At 47.0% G+C, this 13,637-nt stretch overlaps 1 protein-coding gene across 11 annotated transcripts in view; it reads left to right on the top strand.

The window, feature by feature from the left end:
• The window catches only part of TCP11 (t-complex 11), a 153,623-nt gene that overhangs the window by 120,258 nt on the left and 19,728 nt on the right, over nt 1-13,637 (top strand). For 7 of the 11 annotated variants that reach the window (XM_021098623.1, XM_021098622.1, XM_021098624.1 and 4 more), the window contains 2 exons: nt 7,474-7,611; nt 10,674-10,770. In XM_021098623.1, coding sequence (XP_020954282.1) covers nt 7,488-7,611; nt 10,674-10,770 — 221 coding nt within the window. In that variant the 5' untranslated portion in view covers nt 7,474-7,487. The other 4 variants (XM_021098627.1, XM_013977800.2, XM_021098628.1 and 1 more) reach the window with 4 other exon arrangements.

Raw genomic sequence — 13,637 nt, 5'->3', positions numbered from 1 at the left:
CCCAGGGCCACCAGCACATGGGCAGAAGAAGGAACTCAGGCTTGCTGCTTTTGAGGGGATTCCCTTTCCACTGGACCGCAGTTCCCTGTTCTCTGTGCCGTGGGATCACTTCACCCCATTGACTTCAGGAGCCCCGGCAGGCCCACAGTCCCAGGCTTGGGGAGGTGAGGCTGGGGGTCCCTATATAGTTCTTGCAGTAATTAAAAATCAGATTTCAGGAGTTCCCGTCGTGGCGCAGTGGTTAACGAATCCGACTAGGAACCATGAGGTTGTGGGTTCGGTCCCTGCCCTTGCTCAGTGGGTTAATGATCCGGCGTTGCCGTGAGCTGTGGTGTAGGTTGCAGACGCGGCTCGGATCCAGCGTTGCTGTGGCTCTGGCGTAGGCCGGTGGCTACAGCTCCGATTCGACCCCTAGCCTGGGAACCTCTATATGCCGTGGGAACGGCCTAAGACATAGAAAAAAAAAAAAAGACCAAAAAAAAAAAATCAGATTTCAGAAACAAAGTCTCCTGTTATTGTGAGTTATGCCCTGGGGAAGGGGGATGGGCAGAGGAGACTAGGTCCTTTGAGACTTTCCAAGCATCGCGAGCTAAGTAAAACCCAAACTGAAGCATCTGAGTCATTCTCAGTGAGACTCTGTGGGCCACAGATGGGTACAAGAGACGTCAACTATGCAGGGGTTATGGGTGGTTTAGCCAGTGTTTTTCAGCATCTGAAATGCTATAGCAGGGAATTTGAGGGTGTCCGAGGGAGCCCTCTGGGTCCCTTCTCAAATTCCCATCTCTCTCAGCCCCGACAGCTCTCTGATACCAACTGTGTCACTGCAGGGCCCTGAACATGGGCCACAGACAGGCTCACGCAGGCTTCAGACACCCAAACAGCCATCTAGTTCATCATGTTCTACTTCCTCAGATTCTGAAGTCAGAAAATTCTTGCCATTCCTGAGCTTGTCACAGAGACTCAGACCCAGTGACCTCCTTTTGTTCCCTCGGGGGGCTGCAGCCCCTCTGCAAGTTTAAACCATTCCAATGAGCTTGGGCTTCATCGCAGAGATGCTGTCAATGGAGGAATGGGGAGGGGGCGGCCACGCTGGGAAGAGCCCACAGGGTGGAAGGAGGATGGCGCGACGTCCCCATTCCCCTGTGGCGCCATGGGAAGGGAAAAGCCCCAAAATAAAACTGGACTGCAAAGCTGTTCTTTGCAGGGAACTATATCCAATCACTTGTGATAGAACATGATAGAAGATAATATGAGAAAAAGTGTATATATATATATGTATAATGGGTCACTTTGCCATACAGCAGACATTGACAGAACATTGTAAATCAACTATAATAATTTGTTTTTAATTAACCTCAAAAGGACCTCAAGTGCAAGAAAAAAAAAAAAGAATGTGTATATATATATGTATGACTGGGTCACTTTGCTATACAGCAGACATTGACAGAACATTGTAAATCAACTACCCTTTAATTTTAAAAAATTAGAAGAAAAAAAGCTGTTCTCTGTCTAGAGAGACAAAGTAGAATAGAGGTTACCATGAGCTGAGGGAGGGGGTGTTGAAGGAGAGAAGAGCGAGTTACTGTTTCAAGGGTACGGAGGTTTTGCTGGGGATGATGAAAGTTTTGGGGTATAGATGATGGTGAAGGTTACTCAACATTGAGGATTTAATTTATTTGATGCCACCCAATTGTACACTCAACAGATGGTTAAAATGATAAATATTATGCTATGCATTCTACCACAATAAAAACGACAATAACTTTTCCAAAAAACCCTGTTCTCTGCCTTTCTTTTGAAACTGACTTCAAATAGACTGGTCCTCGCATCTGCAGCTGGATTCTTTGTCAGGAGAGCATTATACTTTAGTTTAGGCTGGTGGTTCTAGAGAATTGTGGATGACAGGAATGATCGAAACTGACTTATTTCTCAAGTGTTTGAGATTCCTTCATCCCTGTCCAATAACGTCTCTTCAGGAAAGGCTTGTCTTTGTCCAAGTCAGAAAAATAAAAGGCCCATCTAAAGTGGGCCCCTGGTTTAAGAAAATCTCTTATGTAAAATCTCAGATTTGGAGAACAACTTGGTAGCTGATGATTTGCCTTTACAAAAGGCTGATTCGCTTAACAAAAGAGTCTTACTCAAAGGTTCCTTTAAGAAGAGGGCCCCGTGGTACATTTAATGATATTATTAGATTAAAAAAAATCACCCCGATCATTCAAGGACACTGCGCTGTAAATATGTGAATGCATTGTATTGTGTTGTAAGACTGGAAATAAAGAAGTCAGGACTCTTTGACAAATGGACCGTTTTGGCCCAAAGTAACACAAGTGGGAAGCAGGATGAGGGTTCTTGGCCTAAGGTCCTGGCGGCTCTAGGGGGAGACTTTGGGAGTTTGTGATTTACTTAAGACCAGCTAAGCCCAAGGCCTGCCATGTGTCCCTTTTGAGAACTTAGGGTCAAAGCTCTACGTCTGCTCCCATCGACCCCCGTCACCTGCCCTGATCATAAAGCACCCTCAGACGTGAGCTCAACTGTGTCCTGCGATGGCAGAAAAATATATCTGCTGCCAGAAAGTGGATTCTCTCGGCTGATGAAGACCGATCCTTATTTATGTCTGCATAGGTACATTCTGGGGCCCATAAAGGTTTAATTGTCCCTCTACCTAGTTTTTAAAAAAAAACCCACAAAGAGGCTGCCAGCTTTCCCCAGAGTTTAAAACCAACTGAATGCGGTTCTGTGGAAACTGCTTTAAGTGTGTAACTCGCGCCGTGTCCTAGGGCACAAGGCGCGATTGTTTGGGGGGGAGTCGAAAGATGCAGCTCTTAGGAGGACTTTTAAAGTCAGTTTTTGTGGCTTTGGGCTGCTGCTGACCCTGGCTCTTGCTAGAGAAAGAGAGAGAGGGAGAGGGCCCCTCCCTCACCAGACTGCTGCCTCTGCAAGTTACTCCCAGGGTGCCACTGCCCCCTGCTGCCACTGCCCCCTGCTGCCACCTCCCGGTTCAGGGGGACCCCTGTTGTCACAGGACCCTAAACATCCTCTCCTTTCTCTCAGATGGTGTCTTTACTGGTTTAAGAGACTCACAGGAAATCAAAGACAGAGGAGAGACAGAAAAAGAGGAAACAGGTCTGCAAGAAAAAAGCAGAAAGACAGTGGTAACCCAAACTGGGCCCAGAGACACACTGCCTGTCCCCCAACACTGCCTGCCCTCCCTGCAACACTGCTGCCTCCCCCGTTTGGGCCCACTTGTTCATTCGACAGTTGCCTACAGGCCGTCTACAATGTGAATGAAGTGCATATTTTTTCTCTCCGGAAGCTTCCAGCCTCCTGGTGGAGCTAGACATTCAGTCGAGGCTGATCACGCCTACAGACGTGTAATGCAAACGGCGCTGAGTCCACGAAGAAAACGTGCCCAGTGTGAGGGACAACTAGCGACAGGCCAGGGGAGGTTCTCAGAGGAGGTTAGGCCTTGTAAGCTAGACCTGAAGAGGGAGAAGAAGTCCGAGAGGCCATCAGAGGTCTGAGAAGAGCCCTGGAGGGAAGGGCCCGCATGTGCAAAGGCCTGCACATAGGCAGCGGCCGCGAGGCCACGTAGGTGGTCCAGGCTGCAGCGGCATCGTCTTTGCCTTCTCTCGCAGCACCTTTCCCCAAAAAGATCTGTGATGGTTTCCGAGTCCATCACACCTCCCTCTGAGCTTCCAGGGCCGTCCAGCCTGGCCCCAGGTTACCCCAAGCCTTCTCACTCTCCTCTTGGGTTCTGTGAAGAAAACACATTTGTCGAAAGAGTAAAGCAAATAGTTTTGACATGTGGTTCTGTACCATAACGGAGGCTATAATGAAGTCGGTCCCAGTTTACACGAGTCCAAATGTTTCCATTTAAATGTCCCAACCTGTATTTACGGTCCCTGCCGCTGCAGCTGACTGTTTATCTACTCTCCTTGCGGCCTTGGCCTCGATTTAACTTCATCTCTTACTTTTTCCATTCCGGGGCCTGTCATTTACATTTTTCTTTAGGAAATGTAAATATTTATTTACAGTATTAGCTTTTACTCTTGCTCAGCTCTATGTCTTATGGAGTAAACAGACTGCGATATGGGTTCTAATCCTGAATGTTCTGTTAATGGGTGGTGACCTTGGCTGAGTCATTTAACCTCACTGAGCCTAAGATGCTTCTTTGTAAAATGAGGTGTTCATTTGTGCCATTTTATCTTTGTTAGCAGATCCATAGTCAAGACTCCTCTTTTTGGGGGACCTCATCCACCGCAGGCAGAAATTCCTAGCCAGGGTTCACACCTGTGCCACAGCTGTAACCAGAGCCACAGCAGTAGCAATGCCAGATCCTTAACATACTGAGCCACCAGGGAACTCCCCAGGATTCCTCTTAAATTCTGTGGCTCTCTACCTCTTACAGCCAGCCACCTGGGAGTTTCTCCTACCTCCTTCTCTATTTCCACCCCTCTTTCAGAATGTCTCTGTGCTGGGATCGACCTGAGTATAATTTGCTTTTGGGGGGTAGCATACCCAGGATGGTATTTAACAATGAGAATAGATCATACTGTTGGGTCTGGGTTAAAATGCCCATGTGGGGAAGTGGCTGAGAAGTAGGGAAATCCTAGCTGCAGGCCTGAAATTCCCTTAGACTGCTTCTCAGCCTGGGGTGTGCACACTCTTGGGGTACAGAGATGTACCAACAAGGACACCAAGTCCTTCCTCCTGGAGCAAGAATTCTACTCAAAGATATGATGAGAGCAAAGAGACGTCAGTTTTAAAACAAACATATGACATCTTAGTTTAAAAGGAGCACTGGGGTGGACAACTTTGGGCAAACTGCGATGTGAAAGGAAACAGGGTTTGAGGTCTGTCCTTGAGTTGCTGGAGAAATACTTGCCTTGTGGGTCTTTTGAAATATGTGCACTTTAATAGGGCAAAGGTGTTAAGTTACTCAGGAGGGGTACCCCCCCCCCGAGAATGAACTTATGTGGAAAATCCAGTTTCACCCATTAGGAGAGTTGAAAGAGGGGTCCTGAGGTTGAGGGGGAGCCACACCAAACAAGAGACCCATTTCTAAAGACCAAATCAGTTACACAGTCTTGCTTAGCAGTCTGGCTCACAGCTGGGTTTGAACGGATCCAAACATCTGGGAGCTCTCTCCCCCTTTCTCTGACCTCCAGTAGCAATTCTTCTGTGTACTCCATTCTGGGACTTACTGTACCATTAAATGTTGGTTGTATTTTCTTGTTTATACAGCTTCTCAGCCGGAGGTGGTGTGAATTAAAGAGGTGCTATGAATTAAAGAAATACATATGAGGAAGAGTCAAGACCTTGCTTGCTCTGTGACTTTTGGAAATTCCCTGAAATCTCTCTGACCCCCATTTTGCTCATCTATTAAATGGTCCAGTCTAACACCTGCCTTGCCTACTGAAAGGCAGGGTTGTGTGCCGAGCATATGGATTTGCAGTGTAAAAGCATTTTGTAGATCATTAAACAAAAACCAGTTATTATTAACTAAGACCCCAAAGGGACGGAGAGTTTATCTCTCACAGCATCTTTCTATTCCCCTCAACGTTTAATTTTTGCCTAGTTGGTTGTGATAACTACTAAAGATAAGATCATGAAATGCTGTCCCCACACTGACCCTGAGAAAACTCTTTCCCTCCTTCCCTCATCCTCTCCCCCTCTTCTGGCCTCAGTCCCCTCCATGTGCCCCCACACTGTGATTTTTTCCCCACTGTCCCTTTCAGAACATTGGGGTAAGAAGAGGCTGCTTAAAGCAGCTGTATACTGTATACGAAGGAACTGGTGGAGTAATTTCAGGTGTCACCAGGGAGTTTTATGGCAATGCCATTTTTGTGGGGACACAAACTGGTGTTGTTCTGGAAACTTTCCCCAGAAACAATAGTGTTCAAACAGAATTCTGGATTTTTTTTAAAAGAGAAATCAACAACCCAGCCTAAATATCTCCCTAGGTGATAACAAAGAATCATATTTTCATAGAACTCTTTGCTGAAGTTATATTCCTCCCCGCCCGACTCCTTCTGGCTTTGGGGTATAGGCCAACCTGCTTCACAGTTGACACCCCTGAGGAAAATACCAGGAAAAGGTGATGAGGAAGAAGCGTACAGGTTTAGTATGTATTGGTTTGAGATAGTCCCTGGCTAAACAGTAACTTTGTGAGGCCGTTCCCCTCATATCTGCCTGAACCTCAGAGTGGAGTGGATTTTCTTAAGCAGAAATGTTCTTGGACTTGTTCACAATTTTCCCCTTCAAAATACAGGAGTTGTGCAAGAAAAATCCACATTCCACACTAACAAGGCAAGGATTATAATGAGAACGTGGTTTCTCACAGGCAATCTTTCATCTTTTGTTTTATTTATTTATTTTCTAAGTAAGCTTTTGTGGTGAGAAATCAGAGTAATAAAGAAGGATGAGAGAATGCGGAGTGGAAACTTCTTTTCATTTTTTCCCTCCAAAGTGCAGGGATTGGGGAGGAGAGAGGGTCACTCCAGGTCCTCACATTAGTCCAGGGGCAAAAGCATAGACCAGGAACCAAGAAGGGCCTGTAACCCAGGGCCTGGAGCTCAGGGATCTGGAGTCACGGAGGAACCTCAGGCCAGGAATTCAATGGGACGAGGCCCCACTGCCTCCCCACACCTGCTCTGATCAGCACCTGGCCTGTGTTCTCAGTCGCCACACCTGCAGAATGGGAGCAGCGTCCTCCTCTCACAACCCGCCTGGGCGTGGTTTTGTGTTTCTCTGGTTTAGGAACAGGCAGAAGAGAAACAAAACCTAACGCTCCTTCCTTTCCTAAGTAATTCTAAGGCGATCTCTTTTGTAGGGAGCGGGAGATGCCAAGCAGGGACGGCCCCAAGACCGGGTAACCAGTTCCCTGGGCGGGCAGGGGGCTTCGAGCGCTGGAGGACTGGGTGGTCAGCAAGGGCCGGCACGTGCCCGGCCCCGTTGCCCGGAGACCCGGCGCAGGTTTGTCTTCAAATCCCGGACTCTCCCACCCAGCGGCCCCGGCGCAGCGGCGGGGGTGCGCGCGGGGTCGGCGCCCTGGCCACCGCGCCTCCGCCCCGCCCCGCCCGGCCGCCGCCCCCCCGCCGCCCCGCCGCGGTGGTACGGCCCGAGCCCCGGGGTGCGTAGCTGCCGGCGGGCTCCAGAGAGTCTGCGGGTCGCCGGGTAGGAGGTGAGAGGCCGGGAGCCGCATCGCCGTGGGCTCCCCCTGCTGCCGGAGCTGGGCGGCCCTAGGACGGGCATTTCGGGCGAGGAGGCTTCCCCTCTGGCCTCAGTCTCCTGGTTGCTGGGCCAGCGCTCGACCTGTGGTTGCCCATCCTCCCTCCTCCACGCGTCCCTTGAGAAACTCTGAAGCTGCCCACCCTCCTCTTGGTTGGTCCAGGTCGGGCCCCAGAACCCAGCTCGGGAGTTGGAGAGCCCCCTTCCCCACCATCCACAGTGTCCCATTTCTCCCCGACCCAGATTCCACCAGCAAGATGCCGGACGTGGAGGAAAAGGTGCCCCTGAAGGACCCTGGCAATGCAGAGAGTGGGCCCTGTAAGCCAGAAACCTCAGGACGGACCCCGGACGACAGGAGTAGCCCCAAGGACCACCCTTCCCGTAGGTGCAGCCCTGCCACCGTAGTGGGCGTCAGATGGGAAGGAGCCCGCGGCCCCTCACTGCTCTCTCCACCTCTCTTGGTTTACCCTTCTCCTTATCTCCCCCCCCCCGCCCCCCACAACTATCTCCAATTTCAGACTTCCTACTGACCAGAAGAAAGAAGTGGCCCAAAAGTGATTGCTTAAACCTGACAAGACTTGAGGCTGAGTCAGCTCAGAGACACTTTTGTTTTTGTTTGTTTGTTGTTTTTTAGGGCCACAGCATATGGAAGTTCCCAGGCCAGGGGTCAAATCAGAGCTGCCAGCCACAGCCAGGCCAGATCCCAGCCGCATCTGCAACCTACTCCAGCAGCTCACCGCAGCGCGGGATCCTTAACCCACATCCTCATGGGTACTAGTTGGATTCGACCCTCGGCAAATGGAGGTTCCCAGGCTAGGGGTCAAATCGGAGTTACAGCTGCCGGCCTAGGCCACAGCAGCAGGGGATCCGAGCTGCGTCTGTGACATACACCACAGACCACAGCTCACCGCAACGCGGGATTCTTAACCCACTAAGTGAGGCCAGGGATCCAAGGGCAACCTCATGGTTCCTAGTCGGATTCGTTTCCGCTGCGCCAGGACGGGAACTTCACCTTTGTATTCTTTTACTTTGAATTTGTGGGTGGAACATGGCAGATACTTGGGGTAGATTTTAAAGCCCGGAAATGATCCCAAACAAGCACTGTGTTCTCTCCGTAGGTGGTTGACTGTGTTAGTGATACTGCTCTGGCCTTCTATTCTCGCTCTGTACTATGGTTGATGTTCTTTTATGTTCATGTTGGAGCACAGTCTCACTGGATTCATCCTGCCTTTCTCCTGTAAAAATCTCTAGATAGTTTAAACAGTCAGCAGTCGGAAGGTCTGCCACCACGCAACAGCCTGAGTTAAATTCCTGAAGATTGAAATGGGAAAAATTAGCTGGAGACCCTGCTCGTATTACGTTCAATCGCATTTCTTTCTCTTGTAGCCACAAGGGGTCGCTGCTGGTTAACGAAAAGCAGCAAATTGGGTACTTTGGAATCCTGATTTGAAATAGGTACCTATTCAGTAGTTATGAACCTGATGTGGTGGGGTGAACGTGATTTTTTTTGGGGGGGGGAACAACTTAGGTTCTTGAGGTTATTTAAGTGAATCCACAGGTAAGACAACTCTTAACCTGAATAAGCAAAATTCTCTTAAAATTTTTTTGAAATTTTATATATTTCAAATTGTTTAAGTTACCAAATTACCTTGAAAATTTCTTTGTCCTTGGGGTCTGGGTTTTAAAAATCTAGTTTATTTTACTGTTTTACTGTTTTCTCTTTGAGCCCTCCCAATTCCCGAATGTTCCGGCTGTGGGAGGTTCAGAGTGCTGTGGTGCTTTCAAGCAACTCAGCAGTCTTGTCAGAGCAGGCTGTGAGCTTTGATTTGTTGTAGTTGGAAAGTGTTTCTGTGTATAGTATTTCCCTCAGTCCTTCAATAAGCTGCTAGAAGCAGCTGAAGCTCCCTTTGAAGATCTTCTCTTAGTTCTGATTTTGTGTTAGTGAATTAGCGGTAAGTCTGTTTACATATTTGAACTCTGCCATTTTGGTTGAAACTGAAGACTTCAGAGAGTCTATGAAAATAAAGGGAACTTCCTGTGCACCTGAGGTTCTGCTCACCTGTATGTTTACCAAGCAGAGACTCGGTTGGTGGCTTTTTAGTAAACTTTACAATCACCTTTTACCCTTATAACTTCAAACCTGTTGAAAAGTAAGAAAATAATACAATGAATGCCCACATGGTTACCTTTCTGCCATATTTTTTCCTCTCATGTTATATATATGTGTTTTTTCTTTCTTGAAGTTACAGAGTCATGACTTTAAATGTTTCATGTATCTTCTAAGAACAAAGACATTCTCTTATGAAAACATTTTTTGCGATAATTTCACTCAGCTTCAGCAATGATCAACCCGTGGCCAATCTTAGTTCATTTATCCCCCCCCCCCACATCTTGGAGCCAGATGCTTTTCTGTGAAAAAATTATGAGGCTTCATTGAAAGAGGGTGAGAGAATGTGGTTTATTGTGTGCATTAATATATACCAGGTAATCATTATAACTACCATGGATGCCTATTACGTGAGGCTGCTGTCAGCTAGGTCTGCACTAAGAACTTAGAACAGTGGTTCCCAAAGGCTAATGCTAGTTGGTGACCAAATTCTTAGCCATATTTAGTGAAATGAAATAAAGATATTGTATTGAGTTTTTCCTAAAGCCAAATTGGCTCAATTTTAAGGACTGTATTCCCTTTCTGCTTTTTTTTTTTTTTTTTTTTTTTTTTTTTTTTGAGGTTAAGCTATCCTTTTTCTTTTATGAAATGATGGTTTTGGTAATGTTTTGTCTTTTAATTTGCTTATTTCATACTGTCCATACTTAACACGACAAAAGTCGGCAAGTTGTTGTCAGCTGCTCAAAATCTTTGGGGACATTTACTAGTTTGTGAAATCCTAAATTCTGGAAACTGCTGCTTTCAAAGACCAAGTGGTGTTGATGCCATTCAGTACCCTGTGTAGAGAATTTAACTTCTGTCAGAGGCAGGAAGAAGAAAGTGGAATCAGACTACCCTGAGAGAAACATTTATTTTTGCAAATCACAAATAATAAGAGTAAGAAGTAAAAATAATAAAGCAGCAATGAAATAACTTGTGGTTTGCAAAAATAAAGGCAAATATAGGCAAATAAATGCAAACAAAGCCTTTTGTTTTTTATAACTTCTTTCCTCCCTTATCCCCACCTGGGCTGCTCTGAGAGGCTCTGTCACAGATGGAGCCTGGAGTTCAGAAAACATGAACTCCTGGAGGGGTTGAATGAGTTTGTGTAAGATCAGTTTGATGAATCTAAGTTTGGAGCCGACTCAGTAGAGCGGATCGCTGAATAAAATAGAAATGCAGACTTGTGTGAGTTCGCTGAGGTCCACCATACGTTCTTTATTTTTCAGTTGAGGTATAGCTGACCTGGAACGTTGTATTAGTTTCAGGTGTACACCATCCGCTCTTTCTGTCACAGGTCTGATAGATAAAGTTAATGATGTTTCCCAGCTGAGCGAGAAGATTGGGATGAACCGTGATTTCCACACAGAAGAGAAGGTTTTACCTCCAAGCAGGTACAGGCTCTTCTCATTTTCCCATTCGATGTATCCTGGTGTAGGTATTAAGCACTAATGGCTCCCAATCAGACTTGAAGTTTTTTTTTTTTTTTTTTAAATGGCTGCATCTGCGATATATGGAAGTTCCCAGGCTAAGGGCTGAATTGGAGCTGCAGCTGCCACAGCAATGCAGGATCTGAGCCACATCTGCAACCTACGCCTCAGTTGGTGGCAACGCCAGATCCTTAACCTGCTGAGCAAGGCCAGGGATTGAACCCACATCCTCAGAGACAACGTCAAGGTCCTTAACCCACCAAGCCACAACGGGAACTCCCATTTTTATTTGATAATACAATCAGTATTTGAATATAAGCCCTAAGAGATCTTAACAACTTACACAGAAGAGTAAAAAGTTATTAGTATCAAAGGAGGGTCAAGAAGCAAATGTTATTGATCCAGTGAATAAACCCAAGCAATTGTCGTGATGTTGCTTTGGGACCCTAGTTAGTAATAAGTTAGGGTGGATTTCAGATCTTCTCTGATAGACATGGAGGAATTAGCCTGTAGTAGCTATCTATTGCTGCATAACAAATTACCTCAAAATTCACCGGTTAGGAGTTCCCGTTGTGGCTCAGTGGTTAATGAATCCAACTAGGAACCATGAGGTTGCGAGTTCGATCCCTGGCCTTGCTCAGTGGGTTAGGGATCCAGCGTTGCTGTGAGCTGTGGTGTAGGTTGCAGACACGGCTCAGCTCTGGCATTGCTGTGACTGTGGTGTAGGCCGGTGGCTACAGCTCCGATTCGATCCCTAGCCTGGGAACGTCCATGTGTTGAGGGAGCGGCCCAAGAAATGCCAAAAAGACAAAACCAAACTCACCCATTAAAACAGTGTTCATCATCCACAGTTTCTGTGGGTCAGGGATATGGGTGTGGTGACTGGGTGCCTCTGGCTCAGGGTCTCTCATGAGTCAACTTGTTGACTATTGACCTGAGCCTTCCCCCCACCCCATCCCGTGTCTGTGCTGCCTGGGCCTCTCCATAGGGCAGCTCACAGAGAAAGTAAGTGTGGGACAGCAAACAAGACACAAACCAGTCTTTTTGTTACCTAATCTCAGGAGTGACATCCCTGGCCTCTGCTGTATTTTGTTTGCTAGAAAGGAATCCACAAACCCAGGCCCCACTGGGTATAGGATTGCACCAAGGTGTGAATACCAGGGAGAGTAGATCTTTGGACTCAGTTTATCCACTGCCTGCCGCATTGCTCCTATCTTACCAGTTACTCTTTTTTGTGATTACAGATTAAAGAGTCACAGATATAGATTAATTTTCTCATAGTGGTATTTTCACACACACACCCCTTGCCCATAAACCTGCTTAATTTATGAATCAGGATTAGAACCCGGTTGATAAATAATGCTTCCCTGCCCTAATCAAGCCTTATTTTTTATTCTTTGTTATTTTGACATTGCAATAAATAAGAACCATTCACTAGGTATGACTTGCTGGTTTACTTTAATTCAGTGGATAAATTCAGTGTCATATTATTTGATTTTAAAGCAGTTCTAATTTGCCACCAGTGAACAGCTCTGTGGTGGCAGCTTGTGATTAGTCAATTTCCTTGAATGCTTTTGTCATATGTCGGTTTTGGAGGGTCTGTTGCTCGCTCAGCTGTCCTGAGTTGCTGTCCCGGGTTTCGTGCTCTGCTCTTGCTGACCCATGTCCAGGCCAAGCACAGCTTCTCTGGGAACAGATTTTCACCAAGACCCAGGTCTTCTAGCAACTCTCTCACTGCTGAGATATGCTTTTTGTGGCAGGAGAGGAGAAAAACATATGGGAGAAATGAAGCAGGAGAAAGCGTAATATTCAGAGCTGGGTTTTCAAGTAAGGTAATACAACATTTACACAAGGAAAAAGGTTGGAATAGAATTCGAGGTCACTTCTTATTGGCAGTTGGCTTTACTTGGGGCTCATGGGATGACATTAATTACTACTGTAGATCCCTAAGGGAAATTCCATGTTTAGCCATTTATTCATCAGGCATTTATTAGGTCCTAATTCTGTGGCAGGCAGAATGCTGAGTTCTAGCTGCAGTTATAAATATGTAAGGCACTGCCTTTGTTGTCAGGAAGCTTTGGGAGGAGGGACAGTTGGGTAACAAAGTGACCGCTAAGTTGACTCAGCTGGTGTATAGAGTTTAATGAAAGTTCTCAGCTGCCTAAGGACCAGAGAAGGTGTGCCTGGGATGACCTGAGTCTTAACAGGTGGTCCCGCTGGGAAAGAGCCAGTGGAGGAAACGCTGGAGGACAGAGTGGTGGTTGAACGTGGGGTGCCATCTGCTGGGTGTGGTTGTGCAGAAGGTGTTAGGAGGTGGGAGGTGATAAGTGGGCAGGGAAGGGGGCTGCTCTTGGGAAGGGTCACTTAGGCCATTCATGCTGCTGCTGACAGGAAGCCCCTAAAAGACTGCAGGTGAGCATGACCTGATCAGAACTTTGTCTTGGAAAAACCATTGCTTTTAGCATGAAGGTGTGACAAACCAATTAAAAAAGGGACAAGACTGAAGGCAGAGGGAGCAGTTAATGGCCTATTAGAATAGTCCAGGAGTTCCCATCCAACTAGGAACCATGAGGTTGCGGGTTCGATCCCTGCCCTTGCTCAGTGAGTTAAGGATCCGGTGTTGCCGTGAGCTGTGGTGTAGGTTGCAGACGCGGCTCGGATCCCATGTTGCTGTGGCTGTGGTGAAAGCTGGCAGCTGTAGCTCCGATTGGACCCCTAGCCTGGGAACCACCATGTGCCTCAGATGCGGCCCTAGAAAAGACAAAAAAAAAAAAAAAAAAAAAAAGTCCAGGTAGGAGATGCTGGTAGGAGGGGATGGGTTCCAGAGACAT

Source organism: Sus scrofa, chromosome 7 (assembly GCF_000003025.6).
Source record: "Sus scrofa isolate TJ Tabasco breed Duroc chromosome 7, Sscrofa11.1, whole genome shotgun sequence".
In the NCBI taxonomy this organism is placed as follows: Eukaryota; Metazoa; Chordata; class Mammalia; order Artiodactyla; family Suidae; genus Sus; species Sus scrofa.
This window is presented reverse-complemented; position numbering and strand designations above follow the sequence as displayed.